Here is an 18,146-nt window from a genome sequence, read left to right on the forward strand (position 1 = left end):
CCCCATCCAAATTCACACACAATGAATTGTTTTTAAGGCAAGGGAAGGTCAAGTAGTAAGCATTACTTTTCTTTGCATGTGCTTTTTGATATCTGTACCTCCTCTTCCTGTAGGTGATCTTCAGAAGTTTCTCAAATAAATTAAGCTAGACCCAATAAAAACTACATACCTGTTTCAAACGCAAGTAAAGAAAAAGGCTTGAAGTGCGGCACATTGCCCAAGGGCTGCCCAAGTGGACACCTCCCTGTCTAGCCTCCCTCTCTTCTGAGGGTTGTTCAGAATTATTTTCTTTTGGTTGAGCTTTACATTAAAAATGTTGAACATGAATACATTCATCACAGCAACAAAACTTCACTTTTCTTGAGAAACCTTTAGGCATTTTGTTTTATGGACTCTCCAAAGGCCATTAAGAAAATGCAGAATATTAAATAATTACAGAGGAGTGATCCAAACTTTTAAATGCTTATCCAAAATGATTTGGACGGTTCATTGTTTCAAGGTCAAAAAGTCAATACAATCTCTGATTCATAGAACTGAGAAAATATCAAGATTTTTTTTTTTTCAGGAAGCACATTTAAAAAATCTGCTGCAGCCATCATATTCTATTTCTTGAGTTCACTTTCAACTCAGCATTCAAATGACTGTATATGGATACTGACAATCAATGACACTGCATTCATATGCACAACTAATCAAACAAAAGGTGCTTGCATATACTATGCAAAATTTGTAGAGGAATACTGTACTCAAAAATGAAAGACATAAACACATAAAGAAATTGTAATATGTTTGTGAGTTGCCTACAAGCAGAAAATGAGACAAAGTAAATTGGATAAATTATTCACTGTAAATTAGTTTTTCATCTCTAGGATTGAGTGTGAAAGAACAACAATTACACATGACATTTGTGGCTGGTCAACAAATAGATTCACTTGGTTTAAGCATGCAGACAGATATGTGGTGCAATTGCAAATTGTGTAGGAAGAAAAACTGTGTTGATTACTTTGTTCAAAATTCAAAATATTTCCCCTAAAATATTATTTACAAATTCACACTGAACTTTTCCTTCTAACTGCACACCAATAGAACTTTAATTATCTCAGTCCATAAGATAGGAGCATGTATTTGGATTATGCTCACAAGTCTCTTCAAATTGTGAAGAGAGAGATTTTCATTGCAAACTGTTGGATGACAAGAAGTCTGAGAAACCCTGCTGGGAATATAGATTTTGATAGGACATAGGAGACTGAAGGATCTCCAAAAGGCAAGGTGCTTGCTATCATGTAGGTAAGCAAAGTGGAAACACAAATGTGTTTGTTAGTTTTTATTGGAATACTCTATTATAACATAAATTAACTTTTAATTTTCAGTATATTTGGTGTTCCTGAGAGTAAAAACAATGTGGAACTGGCTGAATGGTTTCCTAACGTTCTGTAATCCAGCTGCCTCAACTGCTGCTTTCTGTATATTTGCCATCCAGAAAATGCCTAAGAAATGTTTCCTGAAATTTGCTTAATACCCTAGGACATTTAGCAGTACTGTAGATTAAAAAAAAAAAGGTTTTCTTCATTCATAATAATCTTAAATTACAAGGATCCTGTTTTGAAACTTGTCACGTGTAGATTAGGAAAAGATACAGTTCTGCACAGAACAGGAAGATCTTATACATTCTGCAACCAACAGATTATCTGTATTATTATATTACCTGTAAATGAGAGGTATACTTTTTTAAAATTCCTTTTATTTTAAGAAGCGCTTTATACTCATTTAAAGATGGTAACTATGTTGAGACAAATAATAACAGAGAGTGACTTAATTTGCCTCCTTTTTTGCAGCTGTTTTTCAGTTGTGATTTTTGTCACTGACAGAATGTGTGCCCTTGATTTGAAGTAGCTGTGATCTAACCCATATTCTACAAATATAGATGGGTAAAGCTTTACCAACAGTCAGTAATTTCTATTTCAATTTCATTTGTTCCAGGAAAACCACTAATTGAATAAAATTGCATTCTCTCAATAGTGACAGAATTACAGAGTGGACAGGACGTTCATCTTACCTTTGGATTTGCTACTTCAGGAAAAAGTCAGACACTATATTTGATGGTACCTTCTCCTCTACTTGAATATCTGTTGTTATGGTGATAGTTGCAGGAGTGGAACATTAATAAGGATGGCTTGAAAGCTTTGATGTTTACAGCACAATTACTTTTAACACCTCATAAGGAAAGGTGACAGTTAATATTGCTCCTTGCTAAATATGCATTATTATATCAGTTTATATGAAAATTGAGTTTCTATGTTATGTATCTGTAACACAATTATGAGTACAAATAAATATACTTGTATAGATTCAGAAGAACAAAATAAAAATCTTAGTTTCTCACAAAGGATGTAATTTGTTATTCCTAAGAACTTGCCTACAGTAAATGTGATTTTCAACTATAATACTGTCTTTAGACTACATTATAGTCTGTGTTGCTTTTACATGATATAGTGACAGCTAACCAGCATGACCTTCTCATATCCAAAACTAAGCTGTGAAAAACTCTCTAAATGCCAATCACCCAAAAGACCACATTATATCACCTAGGTTGTAATTCACCAGCAGGAGGTACACAGTAGAGACAGAGGAATTTTTGGACTAGAGTCTTCGACTTCAGAGGTACACAAACTTCACCACTTTGGTTTACATTTGTTATTAATGCATGCAGTTACTTACATATTCTTCATATGCCTCATGTGCAGGTGGCGGGGGTGGTCTGTAGCCTGGGACTGCTGGGGCACCCCTTGCTCGAGGGGTAGGAACACCCCTCGCTACTGGTGGGACGGGAAGTGCTCCACGTGTCACTGGTGTTCCTCTGGGTGCTTGGGCACCTCGTCCAGGTGGGGGTGGAGGAATCGCACCTCCACGGCCCCTGTGGGGAGCAAAAAGAGATGATCGTTTTGAGGTGTATATCGAGGGAGGATATGCAAGTGCCACCCCACTTTAAAGGCTCTTATACTTTTACTACTATTTAAAGTATCGTATAACTCGGAGGTTTTGGCAGCTACAATGTCAAGCCCTTTTAGGCAGTATCTCAAGCAGAACTCCTGTTATGGAAAGGCATTATTACTAAGCCATCCAGTACTTTTTACACCTGATCCTCATATTGCTTGTACTAATGAAATCCTGGATCATTGTAATTCAGTTTTGTGGAGTTACTCTGAAGTAGTTCCAAAACAAGAAGAAAGTAAGGACTTTTTTTTCTGTTGTTCTCAAAGTACAAGAGCAGTCATTGCTGTCATTCGCATGTTTATTGGTGAGTGGGAGAATCTGTCTGACATAAGATGATGCTGGATGGCAGAAACTATCACGGTAAAGCAGAACAACAGTATAAAAGGAGAGTAAGGACATTTTCTCCTGTCTAATTTAGATCAGCACAGGCAAAGGACATCATGGGATTCAGCTTTCCCAACTGTACAGAGACAGCACTGTGTATAAACAAGCACAGAAGGGTTTAGCATCCTCCCATTTATTTATACTGTACCCACTGCACCATACTAATTGGTATGTCAGAAGAAACAGCAGCAGCTGTTCTTGCTTAAAAGGAGGTTCTTGTAACTATACCGTATGCCAAACTAGAAGGATGATATATCAGGGAAGCAATCCATGAATTTCCTTTTAGAATAGTACGCTTTTGAGTGTGCTGCTCTTTCTGAAGACTGTGCAAGTGGCCAGTACAACCATATGTGATGCTGGCACCACTTAACACCCAGGTCCAGAGATGTGAATGCAACTCAGGTCTCCCTCACCTGTATAAGCCCCGGTCGGTTCTCTACTGAGACAGTCAAACCAATAGTGTTAGCTTTTGATGATCTTTATTTTACTACAACTTTCAGGAGGTAACTATGCAAGTATATTTAACTTAAAATGTTTCAGTTCCATTTTATTTTAATATTCCCCTGGGATTTCTGACTATTAAATAAGGAAAGCATCCAAGCATATTGGATTTACATGGCAAGGTTTTGGGTTTCAGGGGTGGCTTCTGTGAGAAGAATCCAGAACCTGCCTCATGTTAGATAAGGCCCAGTTTCAGATGGCTCCAAAAGTACTCACCACTGGCCAGAGCCAAGCCAATAAGTGATGTTATTTGCGCCTCTGTGAGAGCAGATTTAAGAAAGGGGAAAAAAAAATGCAGTACTACAGCAGCAGTGAGGGTGAGGAGTGAGAACCAGCCCTGCAGACCCCAGGGTCAGTGCAGAAGGAGGGCCGGAGGTGCTCCAGGAACGGAGCAGAAGTTCCCCTGCGGCCTGTGGAGAGGCCCCTGGTGGAGCAGGCTGTCCCCCTGCAGCCCATGGGTCCCACATGGAGCAGATCTCCATGCTGCAGCCCGTGGAGGAGCCCCCAGTGGAACAGGTGGATGTGGCCTGGAGGAGGCTGCAGCCCATGGAGAGCCCCCGCAGGAGCAGGCCCCAGGCCGGAGCTGCAGCCTGTGGAGAGGAGCCCACATGGGAGCAGGGGGTCTGGGGGGAGCTGCCGCCCGTGGGGGACCCGTGCTGGAGCAGTTTGCTCCTGGGGGATGGACCCCGTGGTACAAAGCCATGTGGGAGCAGTTCTTGAAGAGCTGCTTCTTGTGGGTGCAGGCTCAGTTCAGGAAGGATGGCATCCCATGGGAGGGACCCCATGTGGAGCAGGGGCAGAGAATGACCCTGAAGGAGCGGCGGAGACAAAGCATTAGGGACTGACCGCAGCCCCCGTTCCCCGTTCCCCTGTGCTGCTTGGGGGGAGGAGGTAGGAGAGGGTGGTTGGGGCAGAGCTGTTTGTTTTCAGTTTCTCACTGCAGTAGTCTGTTAGTAATAGGTAAGAAATTACATTAATCTCCCTATGCTGTTTGTTTTGCCCATGTTGATAATTGTTGAGTGATCTCCCTGTCTTTATCTCAACCCTTGAGCCCTTCTCATTGCATTTTCTCCCCCCCCCAGCTTTTTTTTTTTCTTTGAGGGGGCATGAGAAAGTGGTTGTGGTGGAGTTCAGCTGCCCAACAGAATAAAACCACCACACCACAATACTACTTGCTGTCCTACTGATCCAATCAGTAGGGTGTTCTGCAAGAAATGGAGGCCAGCACACCACTGATTATGCTTTGAATCTAGTTTAAAAGCTGGCAGTCTGCTGCAGTGATGTTCTGAACATCACTATTAATAAGCCCTTCATAGATCTTAGGTGTGGTTTCTGAGCCCCAGAAGACTTCCACTACAAGATGGTCATGAATGCCAACTGTAAAAAATCCTATACATGGCATCATAACACTGATAAAAAGTTCATTCAAAAACTGAGAGAAAACACTTTCAGGGAAGAAAGAAAGAGCATAGATAAGATCAGCCAGTTCAATTACCGAAGAATGACTCCTCTGTGTGCTTAAAATCAGGAGGTCTATTTCCTCCAAAATAAAAGTGGATTTCTTAGGACCCATCTTGAAATGGTCTCTGTGGAGGCTTCCAAGTAGCTAGATAACTTAGATAACTTAGGTGACAAATTTTAAGGAGTCATGGTCAAAAATGGGTCTGAAGGAGTGCATTATACTGGTCTTATGAACAAGCAGAGCTCTCTGTCAACAATATATAAAAAAAGTAGTTGGAAGAATTCTGGAAACATTCATATATCAATGCTTTTAGATGATATAAGTGAAATTCATATAGAACTGATAATACACACAACAAATAAAATTCAATGCAATATAACAATAACATTATACATATAATATGCACAAAAATAAGTCATGATTTGGTAATAAATGAAGTGTTACCCAGACTATGTGGCCTTCTCTGACTATGGCACAGAACGCTCATAAAACCGATGGTTTTATGACACTGACCATACTGATTCTGTGTCAGCATTACAATACTTTTTCTTAGACATATCCTTCTAGTGGCTTCATAATCTGTTGTGATTTTCAGCCTGTTGCTGGTATACCCTGACTATAGCCTGTAGATTGTAGAGCCTGGAGCAATGTAGGCTGCACAAGTTCTTAGAAGAAAAACCTTTTGGTTTACTGACCATGATGTGTATATTTTTTTTCATTTTTCTAACAAACAAAAAAACCCACCAACAACAAAAACCCTCTATGCTTGTTTTGCCATTGTTTAAATTTTCTAACACTATTAGCATAATAGGTTAGGTTACCACCTTGAAGGAGCTGCAGGTGGCACACGGATCCCTCTTCCTCGAATACCCCGTCCACGTGCTGAATCCTCAGAACCATTCAAATATGATAGCTCTCTCAGCTGCTCCTGACGAATTTCATCATTATAATCCTGAAATGTAAAAGATAAAACTTGCTGAAACTTACTATTTTGGCTGAGCTGTCAAATAACCCAAAACAGAAATTACATAGATGCCATTTGGGTGAATTTCCCCACATTATCACCTGTAGGCTAAAATATGATCTTTTTGTATGCACAAATGATATGAAATTGAAGTATTCGTGGACTGGAAAGCTACCTATAATATGTGGACAGACAAACTTACATGTATACTTAAGATGGCCATAAACAAGATATACACCCAAAATAAAACACAAAAGGTACACAAGGCATAAAGACAAAGCAGATACTAAGGATATATCTGTAAACAAGAAGCAAATGCACTTTCACATACAAAAGGTACCTATCTCAAACAGCTCGAAATCAGATTAAAAAAAATAATTATAAATGTTAGATATATTTTTAGGCAGACAGCATTGGCTACTTTCACACACTCCAAACACAGATTCCATCTGCTGATGCACCTTGGCATGCAAAATTACACTGGATGCATTTGATTGGATGGTTTAATCGTAACATACCAACAATTATAGTGTTATGAAGTTAAATTCTACATTCATATTATTTACTGAATTTTGTCATCATTCAATACTGTCCTTAGTTATTCTGTATATCTACTAAACCACTTCTGAAAGGAGCTGTCTTTAGGACTCATGAGTAACAATGCTATGTTTACTGTATAAAATTGTTCAGTTATATAAAATAGGCCCATTCTAAGACTGCAGGGTATCAACTCTGCAAGCTTCTGTCAGCTCAGTGAACAGAACATTGGATGAATTTCCTTTTCTTATTGACACAAAATATATAATATTGCGTAATTTAAACTTATTTTACAAGCTTTGTCTTAGTCAGAATTCCCTTTTTCTTTTGTTTCCTTCATGTTGTTTTCAGCTCCTTGTGTGCTGATCATAGTAATAAGAGCCCACCGCATTAACCGTCTCTCTGGCAATAAACTCTGCAATAGCTAACTAGTGTTTCAAAACAGAAAATATTATTGAATTTCAACCCTTCACTTTTTTCATCCTTCAACTTGCAACTGTCATTGACAGGCATGCCAGGATCTGAAAATGCTACAATACCTGCTACAGTCACCTCAGATGGGTGACTATCCAGGCTGCATTACAAGTGACACTTTTTAGCCAAGTTAGAGACCAAACAAACAGTGAGATGGAACCTAGACTTTACTTATTCCTAATCCTTACCAACTTTCTGGAGTCACACATAATAAACATGCTTTGTCAGCAAAGTAGGTTTAAGAAATTTGCAGATAATTCTAACAGTAGATGGCTGACACACTGAAAAATAGAACTACAATTTACAGGGAGTTTGAGAAGCTTGAAGGACCTACAGAAGCCTCTTGCAGGCTAACAAGAAATGGTGCAGAGTTCTGCACATCTGCTGCAATAATCAAACCCACACATTTTTAGAGGCTGGGAAATTACAGGCTATATCAAAGCACTGCTAAAGATGATCTAGTGGATGCCTGTTTGAATATTAGACACTAGGGAAATATTAGACATTTTGGAAATAAGGTATATTTCATACAGTGCTGCATTAGAGGAGTGCAGCCAGCAGCTCAAGAGAAGTTATCCAATTTACGCAGTGTTGGTTATGTCTGACCTAGAATATTTTGTCCAAGTTTGGCCTGCCAGTTTAAGATGAATGTGGTGAAACTGAAAAAGGTCCAACAGAGGACTACTGAGGTAGTCAGTGGCCCAGAGTATATGAGGAGAAGCTGAGGGATGTGGACTTCTTTAGTCTGTTGAAGAGGAGACTGAGCAGTGATCTAACAGAAGTTTGCAAGTACTTGAACGAGAGCTACAAAGTGGTGCAGACAAATTCCTTGGTATTGGGAGCAAAAATCAATAACCACAAGAATTGACTGAGGAGATTTGGGCTTCTCATGAGGAAGAAGTCTTTCACTAGATGGATAGTGCAAACCTGGAACAGGCTATACAGATTCAAGACTCAACCAAACAAAGCCATAGCTGTCCTGATTTACTGTTTACTGTTGGCAGTAGAAGTGCTTGCAGTGGGAGACTGAAGAAAATCTTCAGTGGACCCTTTCAACAGACATTTTTATGACTATGAAGCTCTCATCCATCTTCCTCAGTGCCCAGGATATTGTTTATAGATTTGCCTGTTCAGTAGGTGCTACTGTAGGAAGGGAGGACATCTGGTAAACCTGAATTATGAAACAAATCAACTAAAACTAGAAGACAAAGCCCAGCTCTTGTGTTGAATATTTGAGAAGTTGGTGACCTGAGGCAGGTATGAGGGGTTCGAGAAACAGGAGAAGTTTTCAGACGTTTTGCCACTATTTTTTATTTAATCTTAGGAATCAATCCCAAAGAGACCCCACAAGAGAGCTAAGCCTCTTTCTTCCTACAATACTGAACCAGAGGTATGGGCAATCTGTTGAATGATATGATGCTGACCTTGTTGTGCTCTAAGAGAGTGTAGGCCTAGTCATAATTTTTCTTCTAAATTTCTAGGAACTGCAATTGGAATAAATCCTAACAATTTAGTTCAGAAGAGAACCACATTTATACAATATAACATGTGGCATTTGTAGCAGAATCATAATTAAACGTAAATCCCCAATTTGCTAATAAATCAGATGATAGCTTTCAGATCACACCATCCTCAAATCTTTTTGCACATTTTTCTGTTGTTTTAACATTAATGGTAATAAGACATATACATTGCTCTAAATAAATGTGTCCTGTAAAACACAGAGGGAAAAACACAGGTAAGATCAATCAGGTCACATTTACAGCAAAATCAAAACATGTACCATTTACTGTGCCTTGCTTAATATCATCTGTTATTCACACTGGCTCTTCAAGGATTAGAACTTCAAACTAGCTGATTGAGTTTGCCCTTCAGATTTCACAACAGTGCTAGGAATGAGCTTCATTAATAATGAAAGTAAATTTTGTAAGAGTAAGATGTGGGGGAAAAAGAAAGAAAGAAAGGAAGGAAAGGAAAGGAAGGAAAGGAAGGAAAGGAAGGAAAGGAAGCACCTGCAAAGAACATAAACTTGAACTTTCTTTGTTGCTGCTTTTGGAATGTTGTTGTATAAATGAACTGCTACCAGGAACTACCTCAAAGCTACTATTCCTTGCTCAGATGTGCATATCATTTACAATCTTAGCATTGACTAAAAGGAAAATCCAAAAAAAAATTATAAAATACAGCAAGATCTGCAAATCTGCACCGTTCTATTATACAATGCCTTTTACTTTCCTACAGGTTATTTACTGTATTCACAGTTAAGCAGTATGCACTATTTATTTTAAAAGAGCAAGGAAAAGACAATAAAGTGTATGGAGAACCGTAATTAAAATGCTGGGAATCCCGAAAAAAAAATCTATTAAAAATTATTACTCTATATAGATCATTTATCTTACATGCCCTTTAAAAAAGCATAATAAAAATCATAACCTCTAAACCTGAAATCTGAAATTTTCAACAGAAATGCTCTTTTCAACTCTTTCATTAAACAGAAACATAACACTGAATTAATCTTTCATAACTGCTACATGAGTCTAGCTAGAGACAGAGTATCCTGCTGAATATTTAATTGTAGCTGAGTTCAGAGAGAGCTTAGCACTTGAGCAAAATTATGCTGCAGGTGTTTCATATATATCTAGTCCCGAGAGAGTACAAGATGTTGCAAGACATACCTATACTGAACAAAGTATAATGAAGTAGCTATACACTGTAGTAATATGTTGTTTCAGAATAAAATCCCTACTCCTTCCATTAAAATAAGCTCATGAGAAATGTGCTGTACTTACTAGTTTTTCTCTAATTTAGGAATCTTATAGCTGATTATCTACATTAGCATATATATATTGCTCCTGTTTATATCCTTAAAGACATTATTAGCTAACTATAAACGGCTTTTGGATTCAATGATACTAAGGCTGTCATCTGCTTACATCACAGTGGTCAATGTTTGCAAACAACCACTGTAGGTGAGCTAACCACCCACACCCACAACATTTCACCTAAACATGTATCTTGATTTTAAAAACACCGAGGATTTACAGTCTTAGCAAAGTCACTAGCACCCAGGACCAGCTGTCCTGGTTTCAGCTAGGATAGAGTTAATTTTTCTCTTAGTAGCTGGTATTGTGCTGTGTTGGGGATTTAGAATGAGAATAATGTTGATAACACACTGATGTTTTAATTGTTGCAGAGCAGTGCTTACACTAAGCCAAGGACTTTTCAGCTTCTCACACTGTCCTGTAAGTGGGCAGGCTGGGGGTACAGCAGGAGCTGTGAGGGGGACAGAACCAGGACACCAGCAAATCACAATGTTCATCTAAGTGCCCCAAAACAAATTAAGCATTTAGTTAAAACCCTTAGTTTTCTAAATTACACGAACACATTTATCCCAAACTACCACAACAATGCCTATTTATGTGGGTGTGGAATGGTTAATTACATCAGTTGCCTTGACTGTGCTAGGAACAAAGGAAAGCTGTCAGTATCAAAATCAGACCAGTGACAGCTCACCCAGGGGCAGTTCTGGCATGGAAGTACAGCAAAGATGCAAATGCACATAAGCTAGGAAATGTTAGAAACCTTTTTATTTATTTTTATTTATTTTTTTGGTAAAAAGCAGCAAAATATGGCGCAAGCTGCAAAACCTTATCTGAATTTAAAAGATCACACAGTGACAAGGGAGGAGAGTTAATAAAGAAATCAAAGGGTAAGACGTAGACAGAGGCAATGGATTTCAGGAATATCTATCTATCATTAGCATAACAAAGGCTCATAGAAGTCAAGGATAAATCAGTCCCTTAAGGACTGTGATCTCCTGTCCTGATGTGTTTTGCAAGTTTAAGTTCTTTCCGTGTATATGAATGATTTGCACTATTAATAAATATGATTACTCTTATCTGTGACAGCTGAATTTCATTCTAACTCCATAGTTAAGGGGAAAGTAATTTATGTTAAAGGCAAACTACCTTAAAAATGCAGATTTATGCAACTCAAACCAAAAATGATAATCATAATTCTTCACATTGACAATGTTGAAGTATGAATAAGGCACACTTGGTACCTTATATGGATGACAGTTTATAGCATACTCACACTTACTCACACTCCTTATACAACCAAGCTAGCTATGCATCATGTGAAGGACAGACTACTCGCCACATGGTGTTGGCACAACTGGGATAGATTTACAGGTACCTTAATTCTACAGACAAACAACTACCTATTAGCATTCTGTATTTAAGTCATCAAACTTTCCATGATTTTAATTCAGTGTAAAAGAAGTTGCAAAATATAAATGCTTGTCTTCTCGTTATTTTCTGTATAATGCTTAAAGTGCTTCCCAAGGATCCCAAGGCAACAATACCTGAAATTTACAGCTGGCCTATGTAGAGAGGTTTCAAATAATATGTATGACAGATCCTATAGTCAAAAGAGTCATATATTACCTTAAAGAGACCATCACCTCTTTACACTAAACCTGAATAGCCAAGAACAGAAATGTGGTCCCATGCTCCTGAAAATCTCAGTCTGTACTGCCTGAACTACTAAAACACTCTCTCTCAGGCTTGTAATTTTCTCTGAAACTGTTGCCAACAGAGCGCTTCACATTCACAGACATAGGTATTCCCCATTCTGCATTCCTCTCTTCCTGCACTCAGCCTAGCAGGTAGCAGAAAGGCAACAGGAGATGGATTTGAACTCCCCTGGCACTTCTGCCTCCTGCCCAGTTCCCAGAATCAGTAAAAGAGCTTTAGGGTCCATAAATTTGCACAGATTTATTGAAGCTAGACTATCTCCCCTAAATCCTGCGGTTGCTGTCTTGGGGCTATATTTAGGTAGCTTAAGTACCAATTAGCTTGAAATTTCTATTGAGTAGCTGCTTCAGAAAACCCATGGACAGCCAGTAGGGCACAGAGATCCAGTGAATTACATGGAGTTAGGAGATGTGAACACAGCCCTTTTATTTTTATTTTTATTTTTTGCTTTTAGATACGTACAAACTAATTTTGGGCACTAAAAGAGACATTGTTCTCATGCTTTCTTGTATATATGGTAAAGCTTTAAGTCTGTGAACATAACTGGTAGTGAGGAGCTCCCTGGAGTCGCTGCTACTTTGTGCTCATGTGGCCTTATGACAAGGAGTTGCTAGGATTCAACTTCAAAGCATGGTGAAAGCTGCTCACCTGGACTCATGGGGTCAGGATCTCCAGTTTATTGAACTGAAGAGGCCAAGAACCCAGGAATTCCCACTTCCTACCTGAGTGCTTTAATATCAGACTGTTCCAAAAATAGAAGTGAATTATTACTGGCTGCTTAGTATCAGAAGAGCTTGGTGAACTAAATCCTAAGCTGACAGAAGTATTTTAGCATTTCCGTATATTCTAAGATCCAATTCCAAGATTCTATTGCATTCAAAGTGTAAACATATCAGACTTTTTCCTGCACACATCTAAAGCCTCTCTCTATCAATGTTCACTTAAGAAACTTAGGCAATTATGCCAGGTAGATTGCATAGCCCTCTCAATCACCTAAAATTAAGGTGAGGCAGTGTCTCAGCTGGGCATGTAAATCAGGTGGATGGAACTGCATCCTCAAACTTCATTCTTTGTCTCTCTAATGAAAATTCAAAGTTCACTGTAAAGTACGAGATTAATCTATAACAGAGACCATGCCCAACCAAACAATTCCTGCAAGGTTCAGCAGAACTGTGGAAGCTGGCTCTAGTCCACCCTGTGTGGGTTCTGATGGGTATGGCATATGTTCTCAACAGTATATGGAGAAGCTCAAAACCGACAGCTGTTTTGACATTCCTAGATAAGATCTGTGTTCTCTGAACCCATATTTAATGTATATGCACGGTTTCCTGGTTACCTACAGTCAAGACCATCTGTTAACATGGCTTTTTGCCCATTTGTAGATTGGTCTGATTATTTCACTAGAGCATAGGTGCCAGGTAATGATAGGTTTAGATGGACAGCCTGCAGTGCACCACAAGTGATAATGCTTCTGCCAGAAGTTCTCTTCCGTGACTCCAATATTGCATTAACACCACATGCCTCTTTGCATTTGACCATACATATTGGAACTTACATAAGGCCATTCTGTGTGCATGTGGTTCTCTGGCAGCCAGTAACCCCCCCAAATGCATAAAAATATAAATATAATCCATCTGACTCGAAGGAAGAAATGTGATTTTCTCTATGCAATTGGCAACTTAGCCAGATCCATAGCTATAAACATTATGTCCTTTCACTTGCCACATATGACAAAAAAAAAAAGAAAAAAAAAAAGAGGTTGTCTTTACCTGTTTCTAGTCTGTCTGAAAAATAAACCTTAATTGTGTGGGTCACCCGTAGAGACTGGAACACATAAAGCAGACCATACATTTCTCTCAGTAACATTTTGAATGTGTTGCAGCGAATATGAGTTTCAGCTTATAAATGTCTATGGGCAGAATGCAAGCAGACATAAGCTAGAGCCACGTACACTTGCCTTTGAGGTTAGTTGACAGCTGGGGGATTTGTCAGCTTGCCACAGAGAGCACTAACCCAAGCGTGGATGTCATTTTTCTCTTTGAGCATGCACAATTAAATCTGCCTGGCATCATCAGCATGGGGCACTACTCTCTACAAGCAGTGTGGGAGGGAGGGGGGACATCTTGCTCCTCAGTATCTGAAAAGAAGCTGCCAATACCCAGAGTGTAAATTGTGCATAGTCAACTGTTATTAAACTTCAATCCAGATATTTTAATCCTTGCTAGAACAGAGCAAAATAAACCTCATCTAGTTTTGTATTGTCGTCCTTTTTCTTTCTCTTTCTTTTTTTCTTTCTCTTTCTTTTTTTCTTTCTTTCTTTCTTTCTTCCTTCCTTCCTTCCTTCCTTCCTTCCTTCCTTCCTTCCTTCCTTTCTTCCTTTCTTTCTTTCTTTCTTTCTTTCTTTCTTTCTTTCTTTCTTTCTTTTTCTTTTTCTTTCTTTCTTTCTTTCTTTCTTTCTTTCTTTCTCTCTCTCTCTTTCTTCCTCTTTCTTTTTCTTTCTCTCTTTCTTTCTCTCTTTCTCTCTCTCTCTCTTCCTCTTTCTCTTTCTCTCTCTCTTTCCTTCCCTTTTTCTCTTTCCTTCCTTCCTTCCTCCTTCCTTCCTTCTTTCTCTCTTCCTTTCCTTTCCTTTCCTTTCCTTTCCTTTCCTTTCCTTTCCTTTCCTTTCCTTTCCTTTCCTTTCCTTTCCTTTCCTTTCCTTTCCTTTCCTTTCCTTTCCTTTCCTTTCCTTTCCTTTCCTTTCCTTTCCTTTCCTTTCCTTCCCTTCCCTTCCCTTCCCTTCCCTTCCCTTCCCTTCCCTTCCCTTCCCTTCCCTTCCCTTCCCTTCCCTTCCCTTCCCTTCCCTTCCCTTCCCTTCCCTTCCCTTCCCTTCCCTTCCCTTCCCTTCCCTTCCCTTCCCTTCCCTTCCCTTCCCTTCCCTTCCCTTCCCTTCCCTTCCCTTCCCTTCCCTTCCCTTCCCTTCCCTTCCCTTCCCTTTCCTTTCCTTTCCTTTCCTTTCCTTTCCTTTCCTTTCCTTTCCTTTCCTTTCCTTTCCTTTCCTTTCCTTTCCTTTCCTTTCCTTTCCTTTCCTTTCCTTTCCTTTCCTTTCCTTTCCTTTCCTTTCCTTTCCTTTCCTTTCCCTTCCTTTCCCTTCCTTTCCCTTCCTTTCCCTTCCTTTCCCTTCCTTTCCTTTCCTTTCCTTTCCTTTCCTTTCCTTTTCATAGTAAAGAGGGCTTGTAACCGAAGATTGTTCCATTTTACATGGAAATGTTGTTAGCCACAGAAAGTAACCACACTGAAGCTCAGTGCATGATGTGTTAAAAACCTCAGAAACCTGTATTAAACTCCAGATATTTGCCCCAATTTATTCTACCCCTCTTGCTCCCAGTCCTCAGAACAATGGATACTGTGGTCTGTAATTCATTCAAATTACAGCTATGATGCCACAGAAGTCAGTTAGCTGACAGCTCCCTATTCCTGAATTTAAATTTGAATGAATGCTGGCTGCCAGAGACTTGTGCTTATTTACAGTTGTCACTTGAAGGAGGTATGTATAAGGGAATTTGTAATATATAAACAGGACATATAGCAAGCTGTGGGGAGGGTGGTATAGCCACGCATTACTGAAGAAATTTGTATAGATTTTACACTGGATATTTATACCGGCTCCTAGGAAGGATGTGTGATATGACTGATTTTCCTCTGGGAAAACCTATGTCCTTCAAAGAAAGCAGAGGCAGGATTATGACTATCACTGCTCTTTCTCCAGCTGTTTGTTGGGTAGGTGTACTTTGATTATTAACAAGATCACTAATTGCTCTTAGGGTTGGAGTAATGGTCTACTATAGCCACGTTAAAGTAAATGAAATTAACAAGCTGTGCAGAGTATCTACGCATCTTCTATTTTAACAACGCCAGGTGGGACCCACATCGCCTCCTCCTAACCCACTGGTGTAAGTTTGTAGCCCCCTTGACGAGGATAATAACAAAGCCTCTTTGTTGATGAGAACGGCAAAATTCAGACACGTTTACTCCCATTTTGTGTGACTGTCTCTTACAGCCCTGCTACAGCTATGCTTTCTTGGTCCCATGTTGCACAGCAAAGAACAATGAAGGATGGGAAGTCTGGCCAAGAAAATACCTTATAAAGGTTTGTTGAGTGTCCTTTCTTTTATGGTTGCTGAATCATTTTACAACTTCAAAAAATCACATTAGGTGATAATCTGTACAAATTGATTGTAAATGAGACATGAATTAATTTTTAAGACAAAAGGAGCATTTCTTTGATTTACTGCAATATATAATTAAGAAAACATGAGCTGTCCTTGAAGTAAGGACTGTCTTGACAAGCACCAGCTCTAGTACAAACACAGTAGAAACATTCTTAATAATGCTATATACTGAACTCCAGAAATAAGCTTGGTCTGATTCAAAGACAGGAGGTAAAAAATATCTTAAATTCAGTCACCACAGACCAATTGCTACATCCTCAGAAAGTCAGAAAGGTGGATTTACTGCAGCAACATGTTATCTTAACAGAGTTGTGTGGACAGTGGCATGACCTGAGAATTCAGTTCTTCCTTTTTCCAAAATAAGGATTTGAGAAAAAGGATGAAGACTTTCTTTCTATTGTCAGTCCTAGGAGCATGCACAGAAAGCTTCTAAAAAGCTCAGGCCACCACCAGAGCTTAGTTTTTGAGAGACAGCTGTGCCTCAAGTGTTCTCCTCAGTCAGAGGTCAAGGCAGAAACCACAGTAACTGTATTTCTCACACAATCTTGCTACAAAGAAATCTGACTAACCCAAACTAAAGAGCATAGCACATCATCCCTAGAGCCAAGGCTTTTTTATATAAGGGAAAAGATAACACACAACATGCTGGGAAGATGGTATGTAATAGTGCTATAAAAATACAAAAGCAATTTTAAACATCAGAATCAAATGTGTTTTAAATCTGCTTGGTTTGACCTGATGTAATCTAAATTAGTTCCCATATGAAGAGATTTATGGATAACCAATGTAATGATATAGAGGAAAGCCAACAGAGGACAAGCAGGTATGCAAGGAGCTGCCCTTCCCACACTTGTCTGCAGAGAGCCCTTCCCTTCTGAGACAAAAGCGTGCCACGCGACATCCATGTTTTCATTTTATGCAGAAGACAACTTTGTATTTTAAACTGGTGACACCGACAGCTGCCTGGCTGAGGCAGAATGCGACAGGCTCCAAGTAACGTGTCATCCCACCCCACCAGCGCCTGCCCTGTGGAAGCTGCTGTGCTGCATCCCATCATAGCACCCCTCAGGCGTCCATTCTCCCAGACTCTCCTCACCTGGGGGAGGAACCGGGCTGGCAGAGGGAAGGTGTGGAGAAGACAGGGTGTCCTGTGCTTGCTCCTGATCAGGTTAGGTGGTGGGGGCCCCTTCCCACACACCCTCCAGCACTGCATGGCATCGTCTGCCTTCTAACACAGTATTTATGTGCAGCTTTGCAACTGCTCACTCTTTCCAACAGCAGGCCTTTCCAGGCCTTCATCCCTGAACATCTGCAATATTGCCATGAAAACTTGCTATATGCCAGAATGGCTTCTTGGGTTTAAATTCTGTAAGCGCAAGAAAAACAATGAGAAATGATGCTGCTATTGGATTTCAGGTTCGCTGTCCAAACAGTCAAAGAAATTAAAAATACTAAAATAATTTAGGCTCATCTTTTGAAGTTTACACCAAGCCTCAAGTGAGGAAGAGTGTAAATATATAGACAAATAATCATATATATATATATATTCTAAGGAATGGGAAGAAAAGTATCAAATAAGACAATTTGAAATCATACTGGGGTGGGGTGGGAAAGGTAAGCTAGATGAATTAGGAAACAATACTTTTTTAGTTACGCAAGTTTAAAAAAAGCTTTTACTAATTCCATTGGGAATGTATGCATCAGGTATAAGATGTTGTGGGTTTTATCTTTTCAGAAGAGGATTGGAGATATAAGGAAAGACGGTTAGTAAAATCACAAAAAAAAGGCTTAGACAAAATATCAAGTACAGTTATATTCATTCCCAGGTGTCTCTCCCCTGTTTTTAAAATACATAGTACATGAAAGATTAGGAGTGAAGTGTGTAAGACTTAGAAAGTGCTGTAATTAATTTATTATAAATAATATTTTGAATTGTAACCAGATATAAGTGACATTATTTCCAGAGTTTCAAGCTCAACAATTTAATATACAACATGATGAAGATATATGTCAACAGTTCTATGTTTGTTATTATTTAATTTGAATATCTTTTATTTTGTTATCATATAAACCCTTGTAAATAA

General features: G+C 39.2%; 1 protein-coding gene across 2 annotated transcripts in view; it reads right to left on the reverse strand.

Moving 5' to 3' along the window:
• Positions 1-18,146, reverse strand: part of KHDRBS2 (KH RNA binding domain containing, signal transduction associated 2) — a 348,366-nt gene that overhangs the window by 105,569 nt on the left and 224,651 nt on the right. For both annotated transcript variants that reach the window (XM_035543032.1, XM_035543031.1), the window contains exons 5-6: positions 6,166-6,293; positions 2,719-2,914 (exon numbers count right to left, since the gene is read on the reverse strand). In XM_035543032.1, the coding sequence (XP_035398925.1) occupies positions 2,719-2,914; positions 6,166-6,293 (324 nt within the window). The remainder of the gene's footprint in view (positions 1-2,718; positions 2,915-6,165; positions 6,294-18,146) is intronic.

This window comes from Cygnus atratus, chromosome 3, assembly GCF_013377495.2.
Source record: "Cygnus atratus isolate AKBS03 ecotype Queensland, Australia chromosome 3, CAtr_DNAZoo_HiC_assembly, whole genome shotgun sequence".
Classification (NCBI taxonomy): domain Eukaryota; kingdom Metazoa; phylum Chordata; class Aves; order Anseriformes; family Anatidae; genus Cygnus; species Cygnus atratus.